Source organism: Rhamphochromis sp. 'chilingali', assembly GCF_963969265.1.
Source record: "Rhamphochromis sp. 'chilingali' genome assembly, chromosome: 8".
Lineage (NCBI taxonomy): Eukaryota > Metazoa > Chordata > Actinopteri > Cichliformes > Cichlidae > Rhamphochromis > Rhamphochromis sp. 'chilingali'.
Window position 1 is genome coordinate 6116153 of NC_137935.1, and position 16569 is coordinate 6132721.

The window sequence follows — 16569 nt, forward strand, 5'->3', positions numbered from 1 at the left end:
CAGAACTGTTCTGCAATGTCTAACCACAAACCTTGACATTAAAACTTAACCACGAACATGATTTTAAAAACAGATCTTCCTCAGATGGATAAAAGTCCATGAATGTTTTTAACAGTCATGCTTTAAAAAACAAAAAAACAAAAAAAAAAGGCTGAAGTTGAGTATGAGCAAAGTGAAGCTCATGTTTCCTTTTTTCATGATTAAAGTTCCCACAGATGACTCATGGTAGATGGTTGTGTAAATACGGATGACAATCAGTAATATAATAAAGACATTTTAAAAGCCACTTTTTATTTGAAGGTGGCAACTCTAAGAAAATTACGGTAAATGCCATTTGGAGCATTCACAGCTTTGTTTTCAAAGCATTTTAATCACTTTAAATATTAGTATTACACATTAGCTGAAGGGAGAACAAACTATTAATGCACCAATTTAATACTCTTAAGACTTTCTAGTCCTGTAAAGACTGGGTCACTGCAAAAATGAACCCTATTACACCTGAGACATAAATAAAATCTCACTAAAGTTGCATGCCTTACGGGGAAAGCATTACTTGTGCTGACACTTCAAGGATAATACAAAGGTGACATGACTAATCAAAACTGTTTGACCTCAAAGGAAGAAGCAGGAAGCTGCAATTATGCAGCTGCCATTAAAATGTCTTATGTCCTCAAATAACTGGCAGGAAGACATGACGAACTCATTCCACTGCAAACTGTCCATCAACTGGATGCCAAAGATTACAGTCACAAAAAATGTTGAACATGCACATCAAAAGCCAAAACAATCCCAAATGTTAAAAATTATAAACCACTAAATATTTCATTTTTATGGGCAGATACTCTCCAAATGCTCTTTTTTAATGTTTGTTTGAATATAATGGAATTGAGCTGTAATAAAAATACGTTCTTTCAATTCAATAATTTTCATACCATTTTAGCACTACAATTTAAGCACAATGGACTTCCATTTAAGGTGTATTCATGCTGTAACTGTATGTAAATGTCCAGAAACAGTCACTATCTCTCTGAACAAAAAATATATGTGATATAAATGATCAAACTGAGTTTCACCAATATACTGATGCTTTGCCTCATAACTATACAAACAACTCAGTCCCTTGAATCCCTCACCTCTCTTCTCCTATAAGAAATCACTAATTGACCCATGACCGCATCAAAAGTGCAAAAGCAGCCCGTCCTCATTTCTGAGGTTTCACGTTTGAAAAAAAGCAAAACCTGATGAAAGAGCACAGCCTTACTCAGAGCTTCCTGCATGACAAGGAGGCCAGATGGCAATTTCTTACATCAGACCCTGCAGCACAACAGCCAACAGCAATGGGCCAATACAGAGCGGGACACGAGGAAAACAATGTGTACCAACAGCAGCCGCTCCAGCCACAAGATCAGCTTCGTAATGGACATAATACAGTGACAGCTTTGTGTAAAAATACATTCTCCATCAAAGATGTAACAGCAAAACAAAACCACCTGATGCGATGTCACAGACTGAAGTTTGGCTACACTGGCAGATTTCTTGAAAAGGTCCAACCACAGAAATAAATGCAGCAGAAACTTTGTGTGTAGTTAGATCATTTTTCATCACAGAGATTAAAATGAGAGCATAGTCTGTCAACTGGTCATAAAATAAATTGCCAATTAGAGAAATGACAGATGTTAAAATAAAAACAATGAAAAAAATAATAATTTCCAGACCAAACCAGAAGTTGGTCATTTCGGTTACAATGGTGTTTCTGTGGTGTGAGGCTCTTTGGTGCCATCTGATGACTCAGTTTGTGTAAACACATTGACCATAAGACGATATTATACAATACAGCGAATGCACAACACAGCTGCTAAAACAGACCTGAAAACAAAGTAATCCCTTCTCAAAAGTCATGGTGACACTTATTTAATTGCCTGTTGCTTTTGATCATTCAACTTTATCTATTCGAATGGTGTGCAAGGTGACAAGTCACAACAGGCAATGAAACAAATTTCTGTTGAAATCATAACGTGAAAAACATTTCCATTTGTCAATGAAATATGGACTTTTTGTGAAATTAAATTATGGCTCTATGACTTCCAGTGCCATCGACTGGGCAGCAAAGGCACACAAGGGGTTTAAACATTGGCCAAGTGAGTGCAAAGCCAATTCATCAAACCATCACTACAAAGCTGAATTCAATCTCCAAACTGAGAAAAGAAAAGACGGGAGTGTTCCACAGAAGTGCCACCTCTCTGCACATATTATCAGCTGCTCCCTGCAGCAACAGACCATTTCTCTGTTTCTCCCATATGATGATTCTTACCCACACTGGTGGCTGAGATTGTACTCTGTAGGATACTGCAGCACAACAGGCTCTCTTGCCGGACTCTCCACCACGTCCACTGTCCCATCATCCCTCAGGTATGGGTTGCCCGGCAAGTCTCCATTTACCTCCGCATGTGTCTCTGGCGATGGCATGCTGGAGGGCTCCACCATCTGAGGATCCGGCTCTGTGACCTCCTCCTCCATCAGTCTTTTATATGCAGTGCCTCCAGCAGCAGCAGTACAGTGCCTGTCCACAAACCACTGAACCCGGCTGCCTCCACAGTTTGGGTTTGTCCCAGAGCAGCAGCATCAGTTCCCTGAAATCCGTTGTTAATATTTGAGCAGTGAGAGCAGCAGGTACGGTAGCTCCTCTCACACTCCACTCTTGGCTTCTTACTCACTCCCGCCGTCCCTCCCTCTCCTGTCTGTCTCCCTCGTCCCCCCCCCCTCTCCTTACTCGCTCGCTCACTCACTCTACAGCGCAAACATTCCTCCACATGGGGAAATGGAGTGAGGGCTCATTAGTGAGTCCCGATGACAGACTCAGCTCTGCTTGCCTGCCTGCGGCTGTACTGGCAAAGTACACACGGAGAAGCTACAGAGAGGGAGAAAGGGCGAGGCGAAAAGAAAGGGAGAGATACAGAGGAAGAAAAAGAAAATAAAGACACGTGAATTATTAGAGATTAATTAGAGACGAAAAAAGACGAAAAACAGGGAAATTGAAAGAAAAATGATAGGTAACGTGAAAAAGGCTGAAAGGGTGTTTTTGTACAGACTAGTGATGGGTCGTTCGCGAACGAAATGGCTCTTAGAGCCGGCTCTTTGACGTGAACGACGCGAGCCGGCTCCTTATCGCGAGCCGTCACGTGGGTTTTTTTTTTTTTTTTTTTCTTTCTCTCAGCCTCTCTCTCGCACTTTTTTCCCGCTTCACTCTGCACGCGAGCCTTGTGCTTTACGCTGGGCAGAGGGGGGAGGGGCGGTAGTTACACTCAGTAGCACAGGAACAGAGCCAGAGAGAGAGAAAGAGAGGCAGGGACAACAACATTAGAAAGGTATAGTAATCATCCACAACTATTTTCGGTTGCAGATGATAAAGGATTGAGAAAGTTTATTCATGCAGGTCCATATGACAGAGAATATGCATGTTCTTTTAGTTTTCATATTATAATTTATATTTAATTGTGTTGTGGTTTGCAGTGTTTTGTGTTCTTTTCTCTTTAAATTTGTGAAAGGAAAAAGCTGAAAATTTAAATAGTTAAAACTTGAAATGTGAATAGTTGATTTTTGTATTATATGATTTATTTATTACATTTTATGTGGAGTGAATAAATAAAAGTATATTTACGGTGGCCCCTAGAGACAAAGCACATACAAACTTCAAATCACGTACGAACTCTGAAGCATGTACAAACTCCAAAACACGTAAAAACACGTACAAACTCCGAAGCACGTAAAAACTCAGAAGCATATAAAAACTCAGAAGCACATAAAAACTCAAAACACTACAAAAGACAACAGAAGTGCTCCAGGATGCTGGGCGCAGTGTTGAGCCTTTGTTATCTTGTGGCTACACAAGCCAGCAAGTACCAACGACCGGATTTGGTGTGTGGTAATAACAGGTAAATGAACTTTTTTTTAAATTATTTGAATATATATATGAGTGCCTGTGTATAAATACACAAACAATACACACATGCTTTCAATTGTGTAATTTAAGTGATCTAGTAGCTCTGCTTTGGAAGTTCAGTTCATGCTAGAAATGTGTTTTGGAGTTTGTACGTGTTTTGTCTCTAGGGGCCACCGCATATATTTATATATAAACATATATAAATAAAACCACTTGTTTTTACGTTAGTAATTCCTTTTGTGCATAATTTTATATTATTGTTAATAATAAATTAATTAAAGCAACAAAACAACCTGAAGAGCCGGTTCGGAGCCGAAAGAGCCGGCACTTTTTAGTGAGTCGAACCGAAAGAGCCGGATCTCTAAAAAGAGCCGGAAATCCCATCACTAGTACAGACGGTCCCAATAACCCAGTGGGTTTTGCTTACAGTGCGCTCTGCAGGTCTACACGGGGACCTGCTGGGAGAAACCACAGAGAGCGGAACATGTTGGGAGAGTCTTATAAGAGCGTGCGCCACCGTGTGGAGCAGGAGTGCGCGCTGGACGCCTCGCAACAGGAGGATGGGGATGGTGGAAGGGGGGCGGCGTCCCGGCAGGGGGTCCACAGTGAGAAGTCCTTCCTCACATCGACCCAAGATACATACAAGACAGACACTTTCCGCGCTTTCTTGTCATCAGTGTGATAGAAATGACATTTTCCAACAGCTACCATCATCACTAACAGCATCCACCCTCTCATTTAAACACCTTCAGCTCAGATCTTATGCTGTTTGAGTCAAAGCTCACATGCGTCTCAGAAACACCTACTTCAGTCGAAAATATATCTCAACCCGATTTTGCTTAAGCTAAACCACATTCATGTTTTTGTTTTTTTAAGGAACAATGTGCTAGACTTTATTAGACTGAAATCTTGCGCAAATGTCAGTGCATAGAAGGGAAAACGAAGTATCATGCGGACTTATGTTCAAGCCTATTTTTCACCCAGTCTCCACAGTGTCTGCATAGGCACAAAAAACTGCAGCGAAAATCACCCGCAGATTCTTACGAGTGGACATCCGCTGGTTCTGACGGGGCCAAACAACAACAGGTGTGGGGCTGAGCGCAGCACTTGCGTGATTAAATGTGGACAAAGAAAAAAAATCCCCATTTTCCAATGATACGCTGCAGCCAATTCATTGCCCAGTGAAGATATTTTATACCCTGAATTCCACTGCTTACCTCTGAGGCTGTTAGATGTCTGAAGGTGAGCTGTCAAATCCGTTAATCGATGCTCGCAGTAGGCTCCAGTTTAGAGACTTGGGGTGGACTCCTCAATCAGCCGTGTCGATCGATCCTGACGACGGTGATCCTGTTGATTGCTTTCTTATTAGTTAGTTATTCCTTTGTTTTGACAGTGCAGCGTGGCCATGCTACACCGGCAGGGCAGCGTGTGTTTTAATAGCTTCTGAAGTCCAGCAGCAGTTGGACACATCTATTCGAGTTGCACTTTTTTGCCAAACTCTCATCAGCATTTAAAATATTTTATCATCTAGCTGTAGCCCCTAATACTCACAGAGACTGCGGAATCTAATAAAAAAAAAAAATCACTGCCCTGGGTCTGTTGTTTCAAACTCACAATCCAAGGAGTGAAGATCCACACACACAAGTGCCGAGCGTCAGTACGATTGATGAGAGCAGCCCAGTGCCCAACAGAGACGCTTCAATCCAAACCAATACGCAACCGAGCAGGAAAGCAGCGGATTGGCTGTTTTTACTTGTTTGCTTATATCGTGGTCTATCGTCTCATTTTCAAGCGGAGGAAACACCTGCACCGTTTTGAAAACACCTAACCGGACACATTTCTTCTGGTTACCCCGCCTCTTCTCCGAATTTCAGACGTGACATCGTGCCAAACCAGCCAAAATAAGTTTGTGTGTTAGGATTATTTCAAATTAATTTACTGCCAGCAACAGAAAACATATTTCCTAATACATTCTGTTTCCAATACAATACAACAATTTCTCTTCCCTGCTCCAATATTCATGTATTTGCTCCTCAGAGAGCTTAGTTTTTACAGGTTTTTCACCAACGCTCAGTCATCATTTCTGCCCTGCTTCACCAAACAAAGCCTTAATCACACATTCTCTCTCCACTTCAGACTGCTGAACAATGGCTTATGTTTACCAGAACCCAAAACAAGACTGATGACTAAAAACGGCAACAAACTCTCTGATGAATGACTGAATATATCAGAAAGGCTTGCAGTGACATTCTGCAGGTGCAGTGTGTTCTTTTGAACAACATGTCTCCTTAAGAAAAAGAGAAATTTATAATGAATGAAGTTCAGAACTGAGCAAAGACATGCATTTACAGAATGAAGTTATCCTGTATAGGAGTAGAAGTAGAAGAAGAAGAAATCTATAGCTGAAAGCTGCTGCTAAAAATAACGTTACTATCCTGATATGTCGCCCAAACAAAAAGCTAAAGCAATTCTGATTATTAGTGCACTGCCAGACAGTCATCTACCATACAGTATAATATGATGTGAAGAAAGAAAGACCCCTAAAAAGCCCATAAGAAAAGAAATGGATGTATTTACTTCCCATTGTGTCATTATTAGTCTTTTTTTTATGATGTGTCTCATTAACTAAAAGGCTTCCCAGATTTTTTCCACCCCTCTGTTTATCACTACCACCACCACATTCCCAAATTTCTTCTTTTTCACTGCACGCTATTAAATGTCCATATTTGGTGCACTGATCATGTATATGATATATTGCCTTAAGGATATTTTGTCTTATTGGTGGACATGCAGGCAGATTCAAACAGAAACAGGGAATTAGTTTACCTTAATGAGGAGAAATACTGTGAGAGACCAGCCGTGAGCAAACCACGGACATCTCCCAGAAAGTCTGAGAGTATCTGGTACCTAATATGAGAAAGGAAGTTGTTTACCTCAACCTCCTTTACTATACCAGTTTGAGCAGAATACACTGCAGACCTCATTAGATAGGTGTTTCTCAGGTTCTCATGTCTCAGCAGGCCCACGTGGCCCTTCAGTTTGGTTGCTTTTTGTTCAAGGTTAACGTGAGAGTGATATACGTTTTACTTTTCAGTGTTGCCAGTTCACATTTTAATAGTTAATGAAAGCTGTTCCCAGAAAATAAACTTTCTTCAAAGGAATCAAAATACAGAGAGACTTAGTATTTAGTTGGTGATTTGCAGGTGAAAATACTTTTCAGTGTCTGTGTTTAAATATGAGGACTTTGTTTGCAATTAGCCAGCATTTCAGCAACCGGAGGCCCCAGCTTTGTTGCAATACAGTACGTGAAATGCTTTTTTGATGATTATTTGCAGCCTCTATGCATACAAATACAAAATTTTAACCAAATGTAATTTTACCTTGACATTTTTTTCAGTTCTGAGGCAGTGTTTATATACAGAAAGACTATAACAATGGGAACTTATCTCCAAATGAGTCGCTAAAGTCATTTAAAGAAGCTGACCAGTAATGAAAATAATACGTGGTTTTCTGTTCAATAATGATTAGAAGTCAGCGGCTGTTTTCTGCTGAAGGCTACGAGGCTGACGGCAGAGCTCTTTCCACACACCCACTCACTTTCTTTATTCCTATTCCTGTCAGTTTAATCAAATGAATGCCTATGTCTAACAGAGTATTGTATGTTTAATAGTGGTATTCTAGATTCAGGGTAATGTGCCCACTAGGAATGCCAAAGGACAAAAAAGGTCCTGCCAAAAGTGCCACCCACGTTTATACTGTCAGGGTTGCAACAATTATTTTTCACATTTTAAGGCATTTGGAAGGAGTCACCCGGTCTGACTTGGAGTGAGTCAGCAGGCAGACAATTTGGTTACAGTGTAGTCTGAGAAACGCTGGATGTACTGCATATTGACTAATAACAGTTTTCTCCAATAAACATGAAATTCCTTTTTATCAAGCGAGCACAAAACCCCGTGCATTGCAAAGCTGCCACGCACTGCATGGGGTTATTAGAAGCAAGTGTACATGTGACTCTTGTTCAAGAAGGTCAAGGCAAAAACAAAGGTTTTATACACAGTCCATGATCTGTTACAGACTATCAAGAAACTACTTGTGAATATAAAAGATGGATGAGATCAACACATCTGTTAGTGAATCCTGTTTTCATGTCTTACGTTGAGTGGTTTCAATGTTGCCATATTGGTGTTTTGAATCCAGATGTGATGAGGGAGGAGCAATGTGAGGGACAGTGCTTGTTTTTAGGGTCACAGCTTGTCAGTAACACAGTATACCTGCCATGACTATAATGAGGACCAGAATTTATAAAATTAATGTCTCATTATGTTCAGTAATGTTTCCTCAACACATATCTACTGTGTTGCTGCTCTGGACTCTAGACATCAGCAACAGGCAGAAATGTTTTTATGAAACAGTTCATTTTTTTTTTTTTACAGTGTCCTGTACATTGCAATCAGAGTAGAGAAATCACCCTGATCCAGCTGATTGTGAGTTCCGGTGAGGTCTATTATTTACCTGCAGATTGACCCTCATGCTGTTAGAAGTGCATACATAAATACTCTTTGGTAGGAACAGCCTGTAACTCCGTAGCTGCTTAAATACACTGTGACACCAGCATTAGAGGGTTACTGTTTGGATTTACGTGGATGTTGTGACAAAAATATATTCCATTGATTAAAAGGAGCTTATAGGATGGGAGTTATGCTGGTTCTGTGAATGTAAAAACAACAAGAGAAGACAAACAACTAATCCAACTCAAGATTATCTTTTGTTTGTCTTATAACTACTTGAAAAGGAGCTTCTCATTGAGGCTGTGCTATAAAGAAACCCCTATAATAGGTAAACAAGTAAGCTTGGTAGGTCATTAACCAAGCAATTTAGAGGAAGTATGTTTGAATAAATTGCAGTCTTAGCAGTTTTTTTCAGCTCTGGGCTTAGGATACACCTCAAGCAGGCAGCGTTGAAAGCTATTTTGATATTAGCTTTTCTGCACACACACATCCGAACATGCACATACAGCTACCATGCATCACGAAACCAATCTGTGCTTAGTTCAGCCAAAGAAAGCTCATCACCATGAGGTGTGTGTATGTGCATGTGTCAGTGGGACAGCATTTCTGAGCCTGTGTGTGTGTGTGTGTGTGTGTGTGTGTGTGTGTGTGTGTGTGTGTGTGTGTGTTCTTGATGGAATGAGTCACAATGTCTCTGGTTTTGCTGTGGCTTCATGTAACTTTTCAAAATGGAATCTAATGCGTCAATTCATCTGCTCTGGATTTGCTGAAACAAAATTAAAGTCCTCAACGATGAGGCTTGACAGCAGCTGAAGACCACAAAGCTTCTCCCTGCTGCTTATCTCTGTAGGGGACAAAGAGGAGGACTGTCTTTTTAGAACTATGTGAATACTAAATGGCTATTGTCAGAGGCATGATTCGGAATATCTCATTCATTGCATTATGATTCGGTGAAATGGGAGCTTACCATCCATGTCTTTAGAGCAATGGTATGAGCTCTGGTTTAAAACCAAACTGAAATAACCAACGCTAATAACAATCCTTATGATTATGATTTTGGACTTCAGCACTAGGGAAAAATAGAGTTTGATCAACAGTATTTCTGTGACAATAATGTTATGACACGGTGGCAAAAAGACTTTCTCTGAATGTATTGGCAAAAGGCAGAGAACACCTAGAACAAGTTGCTGCTCCATCACACACAAGCAGTCCAACACATTCACACTGAGATTCACACTTCTGGCAGTTTAGAGCCTTTAGTGTTACTTTCCTCCCACAGTTCAAAGACAGGACCTGTTAACTAGCAGCTTTTCAAATTGCCTGCTTTCCAATTGATGCTGTGAGGACAAATAATAGTACAAATAAATCTGATTAAGTAAATGCAAAAATACACCCTGGCGATTTTTATAATTCAGCAAGAGTTTAGATATTTTATTTATTTATTTTTCTGGGGAAAAAACCTTTCAGTTCAAGTTCAAGTCCTGTCTGAGGAACATAGTGCAGTCAGTTCACGGTTACCATGGTTTAGCCTGTTATTGACAGAAGGAGCTGTGGCTAAATATAATTGAGCAAGTCTCTTCTTCTGCACGGAGGTCAGATCCATGGCTTCTGAAAAATAAAAAACCATCACGCTGGGTGGTCAGGTATCTGGAGAGCAGACGAAATACAAATTTCAAAGCTGTGCTGTTGTCATGGATCAAGTGAGAGACAAGGTTATTCTAGTTAAAATATATGTGAACAAATATTGTAGTTAACTAAGATTTAAAAAGAAAGAAAGAAAGCTTCTAAGAAAACGATGAAAAATCAACTAAAATTACTTTTAACTTGGAAAACTAACCAAAACAAAACAGAGGAAATATTCTTAGTTTTAGTATTTGTTAGTTTAGTTATTTTTTAACTCAGATTTTTAAACAATAAGAATTAAACTAAAACCAGAAAACTTATTCTGGAAACTAAATGAAACTAAACTGATTTAAGAACAAAAGAATACTAACCCCAGTGAGAGACGGTTCTGATTTAAGGCAAATGTCCTGCTTTAACAGACATATTTTAAAATAGCTCCACAATTGTTTACATTACATTAATATTTTTCACATTAAACTGATTCACTTACTCAACATCAGCTTCTTAATCACCAAAAACTGCAGTGAACAGGCTGGAGTTACACATCACAGCAGCCTGTCTGTAAATGTGCCAAAATAACCTTATTGGATATGAATCATGAATGAAGGAGAACTGATCTAAAGAGAGGTGATTTAAAAAGGAGAGCATTTCATATGGTAATCTTCAGTTGGTGGTTACAGTATAAGAATATTTTAGAAAGATTTCTGTCCTAGAAATCTGTGTCTCTCTGTCTAAAATTTTCAGGGATATTTTGTTGCATTTTTGTTGGTAAAAGTTGCATTTGCATGTTTTCATTAAAATAGAATTATTTTCAGAGTTTGACAAAACTTCGTGCAAGTACTTCCAGAAAGTTACTACGGTACCAACACTTCGGGGGGCGGGGTGAAACCGCTGTGAGACCTTGCCCCATCCTATCATGTGACCTACTGAGGTCACCTGAGTCATCAAGGTGCGAGTTGGGTTTGAAGCACCTGGGATGGGATTTTAAGACTGCATTGTAGTTGGCTGATAGATGGAGATGTAAGCCGACACCTCTATTCAATGATTATTCACAGCAGACATGCATAGCCTCCTTTGCTCCTCTTTCAAACCATCTGTCTTCTCACATGGCACATCATGGCACATTAAGGGCAAGCACAATGGTGCAGTGGCCTCCCATTAAAAAGGTCCTGGGTTTGAATCTACCCGCCAGCTGGAGGGCCTCTGTCCAAGGCATGCATGGGGTTAGTCCTTACTTGTGATTCTGAACTGGCCATAGGTGTGAGTGGTTGCTTATCGCTTAGCTTTTGTCTTATGACAGCTGGGAGAGGGTGTCAACTCCCCTTCCTGACCCTGAACTGGTTAAGCAGAAGAAGATGGATGGATGCTCCCTGATGGATGGAGCAAGTATCACAGGTCTTTATTTCAGTCACCTTGTGCAACCCAGACTTGTTGTCTGCTAACCTGCCTCTCATCCATTCATCAGTCAAACTGAGCAGCAGATAGCGAACCACAGGACATAAAGGTTACAGAATAATGTGCTCTAAACCCACCAATAGGCTCGCTGAGACGACACACAGTCTCCATGAGACAGAAACATATAAATAGCATATGACAACCTTTTTGAAATCCAGACTGTTACTGTGTCTCTCTTTCTCTCAATTTAAATGATAATATATTTAAAAGGAGATGTACTGAGAGCATTGTGTGCTCCCAGTACATGTACACTGACTCTTTGTTGCCACGTTGTTTATTCTAATGAGCATCCTTAAAGTCTTAATGCAAGATTTAGTGTACATACAGACACAGCCACCAACTGTAAGTGGATGAAAACAGGATAGAGCCAAGTCAATTATTCTTACATGAAATTGTGCTACATATGCTTCCTGGACATAGAACATTGAATGAACTATCTCTGGCTTTCTGGCTGAGATTGTAATTTAGCATATTTTTATGATGTGCACCAGTTCGTAGAAACTTTCTTACAGTGCCTTCAACTACAACAGCATCCTAACTTAATACATAACCATTTAAGTCACTTTATATAATGAAGAAGGTTTTGATGCTCAGAGAAGGAAGTTCAACTCTTTACAAATTGGATTTGCTTTTGATAGGATCTTGGAAACTTATTCTTCAGACCTAATCTACTCTGGAGCAGATTAGTTTAAGATAAAGGATCTATACATATAAAACAAAAACCTAATAACCAATAAAGCCTTGCACTGGAAGTCAGTCTGTGTTATGTTTTTAGATGTGCTTATTTTTTGCTCTCAGACAGTTTAACACTGATAAAGTTAAAGCTGAAAGAATATCTAAGAATAAGTTTTACATAACATAGGAATTTCTTCATTGAACCAATTCATTAATTCAATGAAATACAGAAGTAATTATAGGCGTCATTATGGCACCTCGGTGATGGGCAGTGAAGTTTGCTAAATGAGACGATCTCTTTTTCCTTAGATTGCCTTTTTTGGATTTAATTTTAGATTGATTTTTTTTAATGTAGAGCTTTTCTATTATTTGTGGCCACTCAAAAGTCTTGAAGTGCACCCATTAATACAGTGCTTTTCATACAGAGCTTTTACATGTGCACAGTCCCTCTTTCTGCTCTGCTCTCCTCCGCTTTAGCTCTAGGAGCTGTGTTGCTTTCAGACTGCATTATCAGCTTCATATTTTTCTAATATTATAGTTTCCTTCTTGTTTTTATGTTACTCTGTGGATTGGGCCTGCCCATGTTTGTGACTGATCATACTCACGGGTAAATTGATAGATTGATTAGATTGATAGATTGGTAGATTATAGATTCCGGGTTATGTTAATGAGGTAACAAGTGGTAACCTCTGGAGCTGAAAAATGAAGCCAAGGCTTAAATGACGCGGTTCCTTTCATGGGACTTGAGGCTGGCTCCAAAAAATAAACAATCCTCATAGACTATCACATGAAAATAACAAACTTTACAGCAGAGAAGTTCATAACGTCTGCATATGTTTACATACTGGAGTGAGGGGATTGCTGTCTTAAGTGACAGGTGTGCTGACATGGGTAGTAGTATGAAATTTTGTTGAATGAAATTCTAGTATTTTATTATTTTGTTACCATCCATCCTCTTCTGCTTATCTAATTCAGGGTCACAGGGAGACTGGAGCCTATCCCAGCTGCCACGGCGTGAGAGCTGATAGGTGCCTCTTGGGTTGGTACAGTATATGAATGAAGGTGACTCATGTGACTCTTATATTACAGTAGGTGAAGCCAGAAAAGGGAGATATAGCCTGGTCATTTTGTACTTTCTTCATACTTAATTTTGTGAAATTAGGTATTTTGACTTGGATACAAGTTATTTTGCAGGTCAACATTAATGGTGCTCAAGAAAGCAAAAAAGAAAGTAAAGAAGTTTAACCTTCAGCTTGATTTTGCTAATTGCTTTTGATGGTGTCAAATGTTTGCATGGACGTTTCCCCTTTTATTCACCGAGTTGTGAAACAGACCATATGACAGCTGAGCCTGAGGAAAGAAACAATGATCCAGGACACACAACAGGCAATTAGCACCTATCTCTCCTAATCAGTCTGCGCCCTGCATGCATTTCAGCACTCATTATTGAGACAGATTTTCTATGATTCATCGCATTGCTGTGTGATTTACCACCACTCAGCAGTCAGGCGAGAATTCATTACACCATTAGAATGCAAATCCTCCTTTGAAAATAAAGCATCAATATGCGAGGCGATGCTTTCATTAGACGGTCATTTGGTTAATTGAGTCACTTTGTTTTAAGAGGGAATTAGCATATGAGCTAAATCAAGGTCGTTCGCCCCACCTGTCTCATACAGACACGACACGCTACAACCAACCAATACAGCATCCCAATACTTCTGGGGGCAAATGTCAGTTTTTAAGCAGTTGCATCTTTGAGTAACGCACTATGACGACCCAGATGATAAATGAGTGAGCAAAGTTAATTTAGTCAACCAATAGGAGGTCAGGTGTATGTGTTGATAGAGCATTTGTGGGCTTGTACTAACAGTTGAGCTTCACTGCTGCTTCAAGTGATGTGACAAATGAATTTGAGTGCACGAGAAAGAAGCTGGAGCAGAACGATTCCCATCACACATTCTCGGGGTGTGATTTGTGCTCTCCTGCCACATTTGAACCACAGCAATCTGAACATGTAACATAAGAACTGAAGGAAAATGCATTAGCTTGTAATAAAGCATTATAATACCAGATATGGGTCCCTGTTTCAGTTGTGTGAGGCTTTTATTTTTTTCAGCAGTTTCCTCTTTGGCAGCAGGCATCCTAACATTTGGCTCCTGCTCCCTTGAAATCTGTTGATTTGACAGAGTGCCGATACACTCGTCCCTGCACGTCTGAATTCATTTATGTACAGACGGACAAGCAAAGCAGTCACAGAAGCTTCTGAATGTACAGGTACTATAGATATAAACACAGCTGGGTGTAAGCAGGCTTATAGGTCAGCCTTTTCAGACATTTTAGACCAAAGATGAACAATGAGCATGTCATTATTCAAAGCACAATACACCAAAGAAAGTATTCAGTAGAGTACACTATGTATATTTATTCTTTTTTTCATTTCTTGTCACAGCCCCACTAGAAAATCCCCCACAAAATAATATTTAAAATAAGCCTCAGTTCACTCACATGACTCTGTTAACACTAATGCTGACATTCACATTACTAAAAAGATTAGTTTTGTTATATAATATTGTCATAAATCATGAGGAGACATATCTAAATCTACTGTCAGCAGGCAACTTAAAAGTGCGAAGGGTCACCTGACAACAGGAAGTCAAAGATTTGACTTACCACAATCCAGGAGCAGGTTTTTGAGACAGGTAAACCAACTAGGACTGATGGTCTGTTGCACATGGACACAGACTGGATTAACTCAGGAACAGGAAGCTGCTTATAGCCCAGGTTCTTTGGACATCTGGCCCAAACAGGAAACACACAGATGCACAGTTATAAACATTATCTGCATATACATACAAGTCTACACGCTGCCCACAAACGCTGAAGACGAAGAAGGGGCACTGAGTAATGGTTTGAAACAGGCTGTGAAAACTCGCCAGTGAGGCAAACAGACTTTTTTCTCTTCTGAAAACACGCAATCATGTCCTCCAACACATTTACCAGTCATCTGCAAATACCATTATCACTTTCACATTCCCATGAGGTCTGGGCACATTAGTATAAAGGATGCTTCTAGACACACCCTTAAAAATTCCACCTTTATAAATACACAGTTTACTCCCAGGTTACAGTGCTGAGTGGATGCTGAAAGCAGAATGATCCATGGACTTGAAGACAAAGTGTTTACAGCCTCACAATCAGAAGCTACCTGTGAGCTTGTACACACTGGCAGCAGCTTTAAATGGATGTCCCTCTGGGACATAAACAGGAGAAAAAAATGAACACCTAAAACAATTTTTAACCATGGCTGTAAAGGAGATGATTCATTGACAAATCCCCATAATGACCCTTGCTCGTACTCTTTTGGGCTCCAAAGAGACAGTGGACTCCACACCTACCTGGAAAATAATTAAAAGTGATTTCCTACTTGCCAAAAATAATATCCCTTGGTAGCCCCTGCTTTAAAATGGCACTTTACATCTGAACCTAACAAAGCATTTTGGATGAAATAAGTTGTGATGGCTGCAGTTACAGCCACACAGTGTTAATAGCCACCAAATATTAGAGGCTTACACATAACACTACACTCACATTTTTCTTTCTTTAAATATAGGATTTAATTTACAGGATAATAAATAACTAGTTTTGGTTTAGAATTAATTTACATATTCACATAATACTGCATTCTAAAATAAGTGCGCACATTTTAGTTTAGACTGTTATGTATGATTTAATCTTTGTTTTCTGAGTGACCTCAGTTGCAGCTGCTCCAGTCCTTTGATTGATGAGCCAAGAGGTGGAAAAGGGGAGGAGCAAGCCTATATGGAGACCAGCAAATTGGCACATACCATAACTCTGGATCAGGAGGGGAATTGGAAATTGTTATGCTAGTTTCAGTTAGGTTGTTTGTGTTCTACCCCTTTTTTGTGTGCTGATCAGCGACTATTTAAATTTCCCCTTTGTTTACGTAGGTCAGTTTGTTTGAGTTGCTAGTATTGTTTGAGAGATCAGAGCAGAGATCATCCTCCATCAGTCCTCCTAGAGCACATGGACACGACTTCTCTCTCATTTAAAAATGCTTTCACATTATAACAACAATAACAGTAATAGTAATAATAATAACAACAATTTCTCCATGCAAAGAAATACTTTTATTCAGTTAGATTTATCCTTGTGTATATTGGAATGGCCTTCTCTGGAAACAGTCTTGAACCCAGAACTGTCACCTGCAACTGCAACAACAAAGTGCTTCACAGCATTACTGGATAAAACTCTTTTGGAGACATTTCAAAGTTACCCTGACATTAAAGCTATTTGGTAAAAAGCACCCCTGAATCCAAAGTGACTTTGAGAGTGCACCAGTTTCCA

At 39.7% G+C, this 16569-nt stretch overlaps 1 protein-coding gene across 4 annotated transcripts in view; it reads right to left on the bottom strand.

The window, feature by feature from the left end:
• caln1 (calneuron 1) overlaps positions 1-15000 on the bottom strand; it is a 77029-nt gene extending 62029 nt beyond the window's left edge. For 2 of the 4 annotated variants that reach the window (XM_080888971.1, XM_080888970.1), the window contains exon 1: positions 2312-2684. In XM_080888971.1, the coding sequence (XP_080745097.1) occupies positions 2312-2517 (206 nt within the window). In that variant the 5' untranslated portion in view covers positions 2518-2684. Of the gene's footprint in view, positions 1-2311; positions 2685-5157; positions 5282-14874 lie in introns of those variants that run through there. The other 2 variants (XM_080888972.1, XM_080888973.1) reach the window with 2 other exon arrangements.
• Between the last annotated feature and the right edge of the window lie 1569 nt (positions 15001-16569).